The sequence below is a fragment of the Manis javanica genome, chromosome 6, assembly GCF_040802235.1.
Source record: "Manis javanica isolate MJ-LG chromosome 6, MJ_LKY, whole genome shotgun sequence".
In the NCBI taxonomy this organism is placed as follows: domain Eukaryota; kingdom Metazoa; phylum Chordata; class Mammalia; order Pholidota; family Manidae; genus Manis; species Manis javanica.
The window spans coordinates 44,702,738-44,717,562 of NC_133161.1; the positions used below are offsets into that span (position 1 = coordinate 44,702,738).

At 49.6% G+C, this 14,825-nt stretch overlaps 1 protein-coding gene across 2 annotated transcripts in view; it reads right to left on the reverse strand.

The window, feature by feature from the left end:
- Nucleotides 1-14,825, reverse strand: part of MINDY4 (MINDY lysine 48 deubiquitinase 4) — a 118,179-nt gene that overhangs the window by 34,032 nt on the left and 69,322 nt on the right. Inside the window, exons 8-13 of one of the 2 annotated variants that reach the window (XM_036990532.2) lie at nucleotides 14,362-14,433; nucleotides 14,060-14,176; nucleotides 12,702-12,790; nucleotides 5,113-5,214; nucleotides 3,371-3,434; nucleotides 1,992-2,057 (exon numbers count right to left, since the gene is read on the reverse strand). In XM_036990532.2, the coding sequence (XP_036846427.2) occupies nucleotides 1,992-2,057; nucleotides 3,371-3,434; nucleotides 5,113-5,214; nucleotides 12,702-12,790; nucleotides 14,060-14,176; nucleotides 14,362-14,433 (510 nt within the window). The remainder of the gene's footprint in view (nucleotides 1-1,991; nucleotides 2,058-3,370; nucleotides 3,435-5,112; nucleotides 5,215-12,701; nucleotides 12,791-14,059; nucleotides 14,177-14,361; nucleotides 14,434-14,825) is intronic. The other variant, XM_036990533.2, reaches the window with a different exon arrangement.

Sequence of the window (14,825 nt, forward strand, 5' to 3'; positions counted from 1 at the left end):
TCCTCCTTCAGTTGTACTGCTATATTCCCACAACATTCTGGGTGTATGTAATAGTAGAATCCTTTCTGCTTATTTAGATTGCCTGGGACTGAATCTGGAAGACACTCTTTCCCAGGCGTTTAGGTTTCTTCTTTAAGAACCACTGCTGGGAGGTAAAAAGCAGGAAGTTGCTCCATCTCTCATTTTCCGGATGAGGCCACATGTGACCAAAGTAACTGAGGCCCAGTGACTGTCCCGAGGCCACATGTGACCAAAGAGTAAGCCAGAGGATGTCCCCAAGCCACTGGGCCAGTGGTGAGAGCACTGCATCAGCAATGGCCACCGGGCTATGCCTCTGAAGGACCAGAGAGAGCTAGGGACAGTCAGCCAGGAACTCCTGAGGCCTGACCAGGACCCTGTTCCAGCCAGGGCCCCTCCCACAGGCCTCTAGACAGGCCAGACAGAAAAGCCAGTGTAGAAAGGCACCATCTTAGGCTGGGGGCCCAAGCCTGGCACTAGGCCTCTTCTTAGGCTGAACTGTCCTAAGACAGTGGCTGTAGGGGAGAGGATTTCAGGTGGACCAGCACCCCAGGGATGGCACACCTGTCTCCCTGTGGTCTTAGGGCAGGCTGTTTTGCTACCCAAGCGGCATCTCTGCTGTCAGGGCCAACATACTTCTCAGGGTGTGCCCAAACTCTGTGTCTGGGGAATTATGCCAGGGAGGGTATTCTGACAGCAGGAGTGTCCAGCCTGACCCCACATTCAGCAAGTTCTCTTGCTTTCTAGGCTCCTGCCTCTATCACCTTCTCTAGAGCCTTAAAAGAGCTGACCCACAGCTCAGAAGCTGAAGGAAAGACATAGAAGTGGCATAGAGGATTTGCCAGCAAACCAGGAAAGAATGGCCTGGTGTCCTTTCTACCCTTCAATCCTGATAGACAGGTGTCAGAATCATGAGGCCTTGTAGTTGGGGACCTCAGAGGTCATCAGTCTCTTGGCCTTGGCTCATGCTGCACCCTGCCTCTGTAATGCTTCCCTCTCATTTCTACATGTCTTTGATGAACCTATCTCAAGGCTTCCCTAAGGAATCATGACAAAGGTGATCATAACAACAAAAGGTAACAATTGCTGAGAACATTGAGCAGGTCACAGTGGTTCTAGGCACTCTGTACAGTGCTCTGAGGTAAGTACCATTCTTATCATCCCCATTTTACAGATGAGGCAACTGAGGCATAGGGGGTTAAGTAAGTTGCCCAAGATCACAGAGCTATTAAGAGCTGTAACCTGGATGCAAACCCAGGCTGAGGGCTCCAGGGATCATTTTCTCTACCCCTGGAGCATCGAACTCCATCCTCCACAAAGCCTGCAAGGCTACACGCCTCCTCTGACTCCCCTGGGCACTGTGTGCTGCCCTCGAGCTCTAGCCACACTCCACCCCATCTTGCAGCCAGGAGTCGGTGCATGGACCTTCTCCAGCTGACAGGGTGCTGGAGGCTCTGCCGGCCAGCCCTGCCTCCTGGGATGCCAAGTGAGGTCCTGTACTGAGCAGGGTCCCTATCAACAGTGCTTAGACCTCCACCCCAGCCCAGGAAAGCACTTTGTCATCACCTCCCCCGATGGTGCTGGGCCACAGTCACTGATCAAGGATCCTTTACTTCCAGAGGTGCTGCTTCCCCCAGGACAGAGAGAAAGCTCCTTGTGACCACAGTCTAACAGATGTGCCCCTTTATTCTGACCCCACTCCACCTAATTCTGCTTTCTGGAGTCCAGCTGGGGGGCTTCCTGAAACATGTATGCATAGCCAACCCTCAAAGACAAAATGGCAGAGATTGGATCCCTGTCCCTAAAGCTACCCTTCTCCAGTTTAAATCACTCCACTGCCTCAGCCACACTGCCTAGGGCCACCTGTACCCTGGGGAGAGGATGAGGGTAGGATAACCCCAGTTCACCAGCATCTTCCCACTAAAGTAGAGGCTTAACAATGCACATCCCACAGAATAAACCACTATTCATACCTGATGGATGTTTTGTTGAAGAAAAGTCACCAGCTCCTCATAGCAGGTCAAACTGTGAAGTATGAGCTGAGAAGACACAAACACACAGGGTGACCTGCCAGTGCCATCCGGGATTAGCTTCCGGGGCCCTGGCTCCCACAGATACAAAACCCCACTTGAGATTGTCCAGGCTGATGGCTCCAGAGATCATGTCCTCTACCCCTGGAACATTCAACTCCATCCTCCACGAAGCCAGTGACGCCACAGCCCTCCTCTGAACTCCCTGGGCACTTTGTGCTGCTCTCAGGCCTTGGCCACATTCCACCGCATCTCACAGCCAGGAGTGGGCGTGTGGATCTCCTCCAGCTGACAGGGTGCTGGAGGCCCTGCCAGAGAGTGGCGACCTCAAGAGATGGGGCAGAGAGGCATCTTATGCTTGTTGCAATATAAAGGCTAGCAAGGCCCAGCTGGGGTCTCTGGGGTTGTCTACCCTGAAGTAGCACTGGGTTTACCTTTAGAGTCCCCAGGATTAGGATTAGAGATATCATGGGACCAAAGCAAAGGAGCCAGCATTATGCGTGCCCCCCAACCCCCACAAGGAAGGGCTGCATCCCTAAGGGCTAGTCACGGATCTCTGACAAGCACCTGAGAACAGGGAGGGCATATAGGAGTTCAGAGGGTATATTGGGTGACCCATCCAAACTACCACCACCAGACCACTTCTAAGCCCAACAGGCAGTGTCCTGAGTGGGACGCAGTGGTTTTGAGTCTCCTTTGCTTTCTCAGGAAGGTCAGGAAAAAAATCACTTTTAGAGAAAACATCCAACAAAGTGAGACCCTTAATTAGGATCCCAGTGTGCCCAAACTTAGGTCAAGTGAAACAAACTAGATAAACTAAAACCCTCAGTGAAGAGGAAGCTCATTTATGGAAAATGTCACTATTTCTGTATTTGCATGTCTCATTTCTTTCCCTTCCCTTTGTAGTATTAGGTTTGGCTCTTGTGGCTGGTGCACTGTCCTATCAAGGCTCTTCTCTACTTTCTAACTTCTGCCTCTCCATACCACCCACCACTACCCTCTCATTACCCAGAGAGGATGCTGAAGAGGCAGAGAGGGACACAAGGAGGACTGGGGTTTAGCCGGAAGGCATTTTGTATGGACTACTGGGGGAATTTCAGGCTCTGTATAACCTGATGGACGAGAAGCCATCAGCCACAAGCCCATCCCCAAAACCTGCCACCTCTGCCCCCCGACCCCCACCCCAGCCCAGGTGGAGGATGCTGCTAGGCTGGGCAGAGAGGGCTGGCCCATCCCCAGCTGAGGGAGGAATTACTTATATGAAAGGAGACTGTCCCCAAACAAAGCCAAAGTTTGCATGATAATTTTCCAGAAAGCCGTACTGTTTCTAAGACTCCATCTGCTTTGTATTTCCCTGTTGGACTGAACTGCTGTGTTCCCGAAGCCCTAAAAAGGAAAGGGAGATGCATAAGTCCTCTGCATGGAGCGATGATGTGCTCTTAAGCCAGAGCAAAACCACATGTGCCATTAAATGAGGACCAATGAAAAGGCAGCTACAGAGGAAAGAATGGAGCCAAGCGTTTCTCATTTTCCCCACTTTGAACCCACCTACTAGGCTGGATCCAGAGAACTCTACTAACAGAGGGGGGGTGCAGAGGGGGAAGGAATGGAAAAAAGACAGCAGGAGAGCTTGGGATAACCAAATCCAAGTCTTGGCAGTGGGAAGCTGGCCTCTCACCCACAAGTGACAAAGACATGTCCAGACCAAAGAATGCTGACTTGCCCTTCATTTTCAGGGACATGAGGAATTCCAGCCTCTGTTCTCTCTGAGGATCCCCACCCCACCCCATCAGCGTCTATTACGCTACACCCTGCATATGCAGCCCAGCAATGCATGGACCAGGAGCAGAGTTTGGGTTTGGGGCCAATGTGCCATTAGCCTGTAGTAGAGCCTTGGACCAGCCACTGTTCCTTCCTGGGTTTCTGTTTCCTAATCTGTAAAACAGGGAGAAACTGAATTTTTTCCCCAACTGCTCTCAGGGCTGCCATGCAGATCCTAAGAGCTGGGTTTAATAAGTCAACTGGAACATGGGTACGAAAGACAAGCACTCAATAGGAACAATAATGCTAAAGATAATACCTGACATGGTACTTAGTATATGCCAGACATTGTCTTAGGCACCTCACATTTATTCTTATTTATTCTTTGTGCATGTGGATAAATGATTTAAACTGATAGATATTATCATTTATTATATATCATTATTTATACTAATTTAATGCTCATAATCACCCTAATTATTATCTTCCTCTTTTCCACATGAGTAAACAAATGAGGCAGAGATATTGAGTCAATTGCCCAAGGTCACACAGCCAGTAAGCCACCGTATTGGGAGTCAGCCTCTGGAGTCCCTTCTCTTAAGCACCGTCATCTACTGACTACTGTGCCCCACCAGAGTGTGGTCCTTGGCCCAAAAGTCACCTGCTTTGCTAAAGCTTAGCCACGTGCCCGGGATAAAGTAATGGTGCCACTCTGGAGGGCCAGGCTGAGAGCCAGCAAATCATCCATGTGGACCAGAGAAAGGTGGCCTCCCCCCGGAGCAGGACAGAAGCAGCAGGGAAAAGATGGTGTTGGCTCCATCTGTCCGAATCTCCTCCTCAGTGGAAGGGGGTTGCAAGTGACAGAAAAACAGGGACATGCTATGGTGACTGGGGAGAGTGGTACATATCAGGGGGTAACTGGTTGCTGAGGGGCTGTTTCCTGAGGCCTCCGACCAGGGAAATAGAGAGGCGAGCAAACTGCCTGGACCAGAGGTTTTCTCCAATGAGTTATATCACCCAGAGGACAAAGGCAGAGCAGATCAGACCCCAGCCCAAAATTAGAATGGAGCTGTGTGGAGGGCCTTTCTAGTCCCCCACTGCCAGCATGGGGCTGCCCAGCACATTAGACTGACTCTCTGGGCTTGTACAGGCATTGGGCACAGGACAGGGATCTAGGAGGACATACAGACAGCCCATGAAAGAAGACCATGTCCCCAGGGACAGGGAAGCACACAGCCAGCTTGCCCATGGCTATATAGGCCCAAGGTTGAATGGTAACAACACAGTCCTGGGAAGCACTTACAGAGTGACCACGGCTCTCTCACGGCCCCCAGCCCGCCACACAATGTCTGCAATGGCCAGGGTCAAGCAGTGGGTCCTGTGGGTGTTTGAAGGCTGCAGCTGCCTGAGGACAGAAAAGGAAATGTGTTTATGCCTATGCAGACACAAGCCAGGGATGGCGCAGCCCTGGGGCAGACGGCCTGTTCTTTCCTTTGCCACCTAGAGGGGCCCCTGCAGCTCAGGGACAGGCAGGGACTCCTCAGAGAACCGAGGAACAGCCCTGAGGGAGGGGCCCTGGGTGGGGCTGGAGGAACAGGTGGAGGAAACTCCCCAGGGGAGTAAAGGGGACTCTGGAGACTTGGCAGGGCCCAAGGTCAGTGTAAGAAAGGGCCATGAGTTCTGACAGAGCCCAGGAAGCCGAGCCAGACTTGGTCCAGAACTGCTGCCATCCCAAAGAAGAAAGCCACCCCAGACAAACACCCGGCAGTGCCCTGGCCCAGCTTTGGCCCGTCCTAACATCTGCACCTCTGAAGACAACAGCCTGTGCAAGTACATGCCCAGCACACCACCAGCCATAGGAGATGAGGCCACAGGTTCAGAGAGGAAAGCTCCTGACTTGCTGATTGCTTAGATACAGGGTATAGGATGCAGGAGAGGAAGGATTCGGGATGACCTCTGGGTTTTTAGTATGTGCACAGTGGTGCTGCCAACTGAAATGAGGAACACAGGTGGGGGGAGGACAGGGGACACAGCTGGAGGTGCACATGGGACCCCCAGGTGAGGCTGTTGGACACATCCAAAGCCCAGAGGTCAGGGCTAAGAATAGGTTTGTGAGGGTCCTCGGCACTTTGAGCAGCCAAGATTTCCCAGAGAGAGGATGAGTAAGGGCACAGGCGGAGGCCAAGGATGGAACCTCGTGGACCTCTAGCCTTTCTTGGAGGAAGAGGAGGGAGGAAGGGGCAAAGCAGGAGAGGCACAACTGGAAGCTGGTACCATTACACAGCTTTGGAGTGAAAGGGCATCAGCAGTATCGAAAAGGCAGAGATCTCTCAGGAGAAGAATGGTTGACTAAGAGGGGCCTAGTGCACACAGGGACCAGGACGGAAGAAGAGGCAGCAGCCAGATATACACACTTTCACATTCCTGGGGCTCCTTAGAGCTGTACATCTTGCTCATCCCCAAATTCTGTGGAATTTTTCTGATTTCTTAAAAAAGCAGGCTGAGTATCTCTCTTCCTAACAAACAAAGGCCTTGATAAAGACACTGCCAGACTCAAAGGAATACAGATGGGGTTTCCATGTTTGAAGGGCCAAGTAGTACCTGAGCTCCATGCTGAACTGTGTGGGGGGAAAAAGGAAACTGGAGTTTTGTCCTTCTTCTCCAGGGTAGGAATATGGACACCAGAAGACCAGGACGCAGGTCACCATGGTGGGCCACAAGCAGTCGCTGCCCAGTGCCTGGGACACAGAGCTAGTAGTCCACACCCAGGCTGTTGTGATCCACTGACTTTAACATGGGAGGCAACATAACATAGCAGACCCTCACTTTCCCCATCCATAAACTGGCGATGAAAATAGTACCTTCTCCGTAACACTGGAAACATTAAAAGAGATGATGTGTGCATTAGCCTAGTGCCTGGTATGTGGTGAATGTTCAATAACGGGTACCTATTACCGATGTCTTTACAGAAACCTCAAGTTCCAGCTTTGGCCATGGCAACAGGAAGGTGAACTCCCAACATCTGATGTGAAAATGACAACAAGTCCCCGACACCAGGCATCCTTCAAACCCAATGAGACAAACACCAAACACTCAATCGCTTGAAAAATGAGAGAGCAGACTGCCAGGTACTTCTGCAGTCTCAGGAAGCAGCTGTGCTCAAGGAAATGGTTACCATGCCATCACCAAACAGGCAGCCCCAACTGTGAGGAGCAATGGCCCAGGTCACCATCAACTATGAAAACAAAGGTGAGGAAACGTTGTCTGGGGTGGCAAGAGAGGCTACACCAAGGACTATGGGGGTCTGGGAGAGCAGGGCTTATCAGACAAAGGAGAAAGGATTGGACATTTATCTCTGAATTCAGAACCCAATGTAGACTCCATCATTCCCACAGCTCCTACTTCCTGCCCTGCTCCCACACCTGAGTCCCCACTCCCAACCCCTTTCTGCCCGTCAGACTGGGTGCCCCACCCCTCAGCTGAGCAGTGACAGTCAGCATCTGACCAGCATTTCTGCTCCATCGTGCCCCTCTCTCCAATCCTCATTGCACATACTCCCTGCAGGCTCGTCCTTTAATACAGATGCGATCAGAGTATTCCACAGTTAAAACCCATAACATGGGTAAGTGCTGTGCAAAATTATGCCTGCATTATATACTCTGCCTGGAATATCTAAGCTTGGAAACCTCCAGACATGGAACTAAGAGGTCACCTTCCCAACATTCACTGTGTACCAGGAATTGAGCACAGGCCTGACCATTGTACTTTGCCTGACTCCACTGTGTTTTCTAGAAAGCTATGTCTCAAAAGAGCAAGCTGGAGGACGCCCAGGGAAGGATGGAGAGACTGGAAGAATTACTAAATGGAAGCCAACTAACTAGGCCATTGGAACCTACACTAACTTCCTGAAGCAGGTAATGCTTGATTGAAAGATTCTCAGCATAGCCACAAATAAGATTTAAAAAGCTGACATATATTGAGTGCTTATCATGTACTAGGCACTATCCACAGCACTTCACATTTATTACTTCACTAATCATTAAAACAACCCTGTAAAAAAGGTACTGTTATTATCTCCTTTTAAAAATGGGAAAACTGAGGAACAGAGGCTAAATGAGTCACCCAAGGTCACAGAGTTAGTAAAAACTGGAAAAATTAAAACAACATTGAAGAAGGAAGAACTTGGGGAAGTGAAACCAACTGTCTGGAGTTCTTCTTGGCTTTAGGAACCAGCATCCCTTTGCCTTCAACCCATTTTCCCAGCACTGTGCAACACTATCAAGAGATCTGGCTCCTAGGCCCAGACTGTCTTCTGATCTCATGGGCTTTGATTACAGACCCTCTGAAACTCTGTGTTTCTATCCAGAATTCCTCATTCCTCTCATTGGCTTCCATTTAGTAATTGGAATGCCAGGTCAGGCCTGGCATACAAGCCTTGAGGAAGCCTTCACTGGCCTTCGCCTTCCCCCTCACCCCCCATAAATGCAGGCACATGCAGATGCCCCTAAGCATCACTGCAGTCTTGCTATGCTGCCTTTTAATGGCCACAGGGTAGAGAGTGTGTGCATGGAGATGACAAGGAGGGAGTAATAGTGAATCACTTGGACTCTATCTTCACTAGATAACTCACTATCTGCTTTCACTGGTAAAACCTTGGCAACAAGAATGGTCCTGCATTGCCTTGATCAGACACATGTTTGTCAAACTCCTACCATGAATCTAAGCACCTGGCCAGGCTGTTAAAGCAAAAGAAGTTTCTTTAAGAAACTTCCTCACAGGACAAGTGCAGGATTAAGACAACTGTCTAGGGATGGCAGTGGGCATGGGGAGTAAGACATCTTGTGCTTGTCTAAATTACCCATGTCTTTCAGACTAGAGATGTTTCTACCCTCATTATTCCAAAACAGCCATTATTCCAAAACCTGTCCACTCTGACATGCCCATATTCTGAGTCTGTAGACAATTCAGAGGAAAGCTGGCAACTGACTGCAGGCCTTTCTGCTCCCTCTCAGGGTCAAAAGTTGAAAGAGTTTGGAAAGAAGGCTGGCCTGGGGCCACCAGACCTGCTTCCAAGCGTGGCTCTGCTACTAGTGTCCAGAGGGGTCTTGGGCAAGTGCCCTTCCTTTCCAGGGAGTTGAATTCTCCAATTTCAATGGGAAGTGGAGCTGAGGGGACACTGTCCTGGTCTGAGGCTCTCTGCAGGCCTGTGGGGAGTGAGGCCCATTATCTTTTCCCACAAGCCAGCATAACCCTTTCTCAAGTGGAAAAACACTGAATCCTGCCACCAGGCTCTGTCCTCCCTGACTGAGGAGAAGCTGGCTAGCTGGCCTGATGGAAAGAGTCTTAATGAAGCCAGACTGTCCTGCAGAAAAAACACCACCCCTGCCAAGAAGCCTTTATTTCAGCATGACTTCCCCGGAGGGCATAGTCACATCCTCCATGCTGCTTTCACAGAACCACTTCCCATCCAGTCACGGGGGAGAGCGCGAGGCCACAGACCCAGCAGGGAAGGCCCACAGATCCTAGAGTCCCCCAGGGCCCAGTTGGATGCTGCCGATGCATACGGTGCCAGGCATCACAGTGTCCAAAGAAAAGCAGAGCTTGCCCACTTTCTTCTTTAACTGGGTCATTTCCAAGATACTGGAATTTCAGAATCAAATGGGGATACCAAGGCCTCAAACCCAACTCAGCATGCTTGCTCAGAGGAGGCTGTGGGTCCCCAAGTGTTTTCTGTATTGCTCTCTGTCCTCTTCTGTATTGTTTTTTCCAAATTTGGAAAAATGGAGAGGTTCTGTGCAGAAGCCATTCATGAAATACAGGCCACATCTTGGTCACTCCTAGTCCACCTAGGTGCTCAAGTGTTTCAAACTCATGACAGCCTACCAGCACAGACCCTTCCTGGCCTCTCTGGCTCTGCCACTGCCCAAGAGTGTCTTCGAGGGCACAGCAGTGTGGTATGACAGAGTGTCATATGCCAGACCTTGCTCAGCCGTGAATGCCTGGTGTGACCATAGGCAAGCACCTTTCCCCCTCTGGGCCTCAGTTTCCCCGTATGTACCATGACAGATGATTTCTATGGTCTTACCCTCTTGCACAGCCCTTGACAACTTATAAAGGTCTTAGTTTGCATTTCCTTGCTGAGAAAGACAGGTAGGACAGAGATTCACAAATGGAGAAAGTGAGGCCCTGCTCCCCCACAATCATAATCCCCATCTCGAGACCTGGTCGGTGCTCTTTCAACACCCCCTGCCCTGGGAGAGGGGCTAAGGAGCACAGAGCCAGGCACCCCCTACCAGCCTCGGCAGGGCACCTGCAGGTGACACTGATGCCCACCTGGCAAGGACAACCTGCTGTGGCCTCTAACTTGCAAGGTTTCACCTCAGCAAAGCAGCAACCCACACCCTGTTCTCACATCCCTCCTCTGCTGCCAGCTCCAGTACCAGCCCCCTACTCCTCTTGCTCTTACTTGACCCAAGTCCTAGCCTGAAGGACTAGGCCCTGACCCGTCTTACAGTCATAGGTCTTGCCCTGCCCCTCCAAACTCTGCTCTGGCCACCCCAGGCAACTCACTCCTCTCGCTGCCCTCCAGCCCTGCACATGTTGTTCTCTTTACTGGGATAACATTCCCTCCCCTCCTTGTTAGTCCTGATAACTCATGCATTTGTCCATGTGTTCATTCAACAAAAATTCTGAGGGCCAGCGGACTAGGTCCTGGGCTAGATGCCAGGGATGGGCTGGGAACCAGGCAGCCGAGGAAGGCCCCTATTCTCACGGAGCTTGTGTTCCCAGGGTGGCAGTAAGGGGCAGACAAGGTTCAAGCAAGGACACTGATGAGCAAGAGCACCAGTTGGTGGGGGAGCTATGGAGGCAGGCTTGGGTTTGTCTCAACTTGGGGAAGTCTGGAAAGGTCTCGCTAAAGTCACAGCCTCTATGCAATGAGGAGCCTGAAAAGGAGGCTGAGGGATTTGCTGGGAAGGGAAACTGAGGGAGGAATAGCATGTGCAAGGAAGCATGTGTGTGAAGCATATCAGGAGTCCTGTTTACCCTCCACCTCTCAGTAAGATTAAAATGTCCCTCTCCTTCAGCAAGCCTGACTGACCCTCTTCACGTACGGGTAAACCCGAGCATCCTGCACGTCCCCTGTAACCTCCTATCCATCTGGCTGTCTTGTTCAATCATAGGTGCCATGAGGGCAAGGCCACAGCTGTCTTTTTGTGCCCCATATTCCCTCCAAGCACCTGAGAAGTCCTCCCTGAATGCTTGTTTTCAGTGTAAGGAGGGAAGGTAGGCAGAGGAGTGTGTTATATGCACCCAGACTGAGTCCCAGGAGAGTCGACCTCAGGGTCTTGGCCCATATCATGGACAACTTTGCGGGGCTGGCTTCCAGAACAAGCAGTAGGGAATTGTCCTGCACAGATAGGAGCAGCTATGGGTGGACCCAGTGGAAAGGCAAGGAGAAGAACAAGAACAAGGTGAGACCTTGTTGTGGAAATGTTGTGTGGCTGTGCTTCTAGTAAATTAGTCTATGCTTATGGTTGGCATCTTTTAGCTTGAGACAACACATTTTGAAAAATAAGTAAAATAAAATAAAAACAAAATCTTGATTATTACTTTGTAAAGTAATTAAACAAATTATAGTAGGCAAATTATCAAATGCTAAGTATGAAAAGCTACCTTCATGTGGATCTTGTCGAAGGTAAAATCCTCTAAGCTGGTAACATGAGTTTTGCACCAAGATTGGCTAAATGTCTGGGGAACCAGTGTTTCTCCCAGGAATCTGAACATGAATAATTGAGAAATAGGCCTTGTTGTTTTTATAACACATTAGCTTTAAAAGAAAAAAAAGGCACCAAAATGCTTATGTCAAAGAACAAGTTCTTTTAATTAAAGTTCAGGAACTGGCAAAATGAAGCTGTGATTTTAGAATCCATTTAATGACAACTTCTGAGAGGAGAATGGAGGTACCTACTGGACAGAGAGTCTGCTGTGAGCTAGAAATGTTTTCTTTCTTGAACTGGGTAGTGCATTCATGAGTGTGTGATTTTGCGATAATTCGTTGAGACACTACTTTGTTGTACACTACTTTGAGTAGTGCACTTTTCTGTACGTACATTATATTTCAATGACAACAAAAAACGGAGCAAGTACAAGAAGTTCTATAGCTCTGAGAGTGACTTAGTACATGCTGGTACCTGGGCATACAGGGAGGAAAAGGTCAGAAGCCTGCCTCCTCAGATGGGCCATGCAAGCCCTGGCCCTGGCAGCACCTTGCCAAATCCGTGTATACCTTGGCACCAACCACGGTGTAGGTTTATGGTTTTCTATCCACGCCTCAACCTCTGAGCATAGAAAATGCAGTTATTTCTCTCTATCTCACCTGTGCCTGCACAGAGATGTTCCAGGAGTATCTACTGAGTGAGAATGAGGTGCCCATGTGCAAACACTTAATGTGCGAGATGGAAAATAAATGGCCAAAGGGAGTGGAAGCAATGCACTGTGGGGCGTTTGGAATGCGTGGTGATGGCTGTTGGCCCAGGTGAGGTAACATGGGGATGGAGGGGAGACCTGGAGTCAGTCAAAGGGTCAGCAGGTTGATGTGGGTGTGGACCGTATTTGGGCAGCTGCCGAGGAGGGGGTGGCCTTGGTTTTGATGCCATCCTAGCAGCCACTTACCATACTGAACAGGACTTACTAACCCTCCCTGCTTTCAGAAACAAATGCATTAAACGGTCATTTAAAGTGGTCAGTGCTGGCCCTGTTAGCCAGCCACCATTTCCCTTTCCAGAAGTCAGGAAATATCAAGGAACACACACGCTTCCTTGCTTGTTTTTTCTGGACACTGCAGAGAAACCTTGGGAAAAGAAGATACTGCCAGAATGAGCACTGACCTACCGAGCGCAGTCAGCACTGCTATCGCCTTCAAACAGGAGTTTTTGCAAGATGCAGCCTTGGACAGCTGCCAGAACCCCACAGGGACCACCCTGTAAAGAAGGACATGTGTTAGTGCCAGTGAAAACTGCCCCAGGACAGAGTTCTGTATTCCTCCAGAACCAGCCACTGCCCACAAGTTATAAAACCTGGGGTGGGGGGGCCCACCAGGCCACTGCCTCTCAAACAGGGCTCCCTGACATAGTGACTACTCTGCCAAGAGCTGACCCTGAGTCACAGAGATGGGTGACGAAGGCCCCAGGGCCCATCACTACAGGAAGGAGCAAGTCTCAACTGCTGATGGAAGTAAAGCAACTCTTCACACCCAGTCAGGTATGAAGCCAGGGGAGTCATCACAGGTTTCCAGTCACCCAGGGAAATGTTTCCAGGGTGTCAATTCCAGGGTGTCAATTGTCTACCCTGCCTTTAAGGCCCATCTAAAGGCCTCCTCCCCCAGGAAGCCTTCCGTCTCAGCTAGAAATGAGCCCCTTCAGCAGCCCCTGCTTATGTGAGCAATCTTCTGCCCAGCTGTGGCCTGCCTCAGCACCCATTAGGTGTATCTTTGTCCCCTCCTACGTTAGAATGAGTAGGCTCCTTGAGGAGCTCATCCCTGTGGGCCTCAAAGTATAAGAATTGTCAGAGCAGTGGGCCAAGGATGCCCTTGAATTAGGGGTACAAGAAGACATGCTGAGCTTTGCCCTGCTAGGGATGGAAGCTGGTGGTCTTGGGGTTCTTCCTCGGGCAATGGGGAACAGGGAGAGGCTCCTGAGGCTTGAGAAATGGAAACTGGTTGAGCTATTGGATTTTGAGTACCTTTTGATGCTTAAAGTGTACTGGGAAATGTGTATAGCCATGTCTAAATACTGCCACAACTGACCTACATTTCCCTATCTTATATCCCACTTGTTCTTCATGAGCTTCTGCTCCTCACAATTGATACCTCTGCCATTTTCTGCAGCCCCTGGACTTTTACACAGCCTCCCTTTGTTCATAGTACCACCTGCTTCAAGTGTCCTTTCTCCAGCTCTGCCTGCAAAATCATTTCTCAATGCTCTGTCTAAGGACCCTCTCTGGTGTCCCTTCTGCTCCCTCTCAGAGAGGATTCCAGCATTACGCACCACTCACAACAAGGGGCATGGTCCCCAGTTCTAGCTCTGCCAGCCACACGTGAAGTTCTCATACCAGAGGACAACTTGGCAAATGTGGGGCTTACTGGCCCTGGATCGCCCCAGCCATATTCACAGGCCTTACCGAACTGCAGGATGCCCCACCCCAATCCATAACAGGACCACAGAAGGGCCCCTGGGAAACAAGCAACCTGCCTTGTTCTGCACAATGCCATATTTTAATGAGGCTGCCTCATTAAAGGAAAAACTCTGAAGTTTCCATTCTTCATTGAAACAGCAAAAGCTAGAACCAAACAGAAGGGTCTTTATATCCTGTCAAAAGAAAAGAGAGTTTTATTGGTTTTTAAAAGGCAAATAATAATACACTCCCACAGGAGCTGGTCTTAAGTTCTAGCAGGGCAGTCCATTTTCCACCAAGTTTATCTCTTTTCTTTTTATTTTTCAAACCCATTCTTTTCATATTTGGCGAAAGAGAAAATCATCCCTGAGGGTCTTACCTCTGGAACATCTCCAACCAAACCAACCTGTGCTGATCCAGGCCAAAAGTTCTTTAGGTTTCTTAGAAGAAACTTGAAACACAAAATTTTGGTTTTACAAGGGACCTTGGAGGTTCTTGACTGCACATTATAATCACTTATGGAGCTCTCAACAATCCTGATGCTCAGGCCACAGGCCAAGCCAACTAAATCAGAACCTCTGGGTATCAAGACTCCATAATCTGTATTTCTTAAAGTTCCCCTGGTAATTCCAATGCAAAGCCACACTTGAGAACTGGTGCTTTAGGACAAGTCTAGTAAACTATGACTCACAGGCCAAATCTGGCCCCCTACTTGTTTTGCAAATAAAGTTTTATTGAAACACAGCAATACCAACTTATTTATATATATTCTATGTTTGCTTTTGCATTAAATGCCAGAGTTTAATGATTTTAACATAGAGAATAAAAACATACTATTGGCCT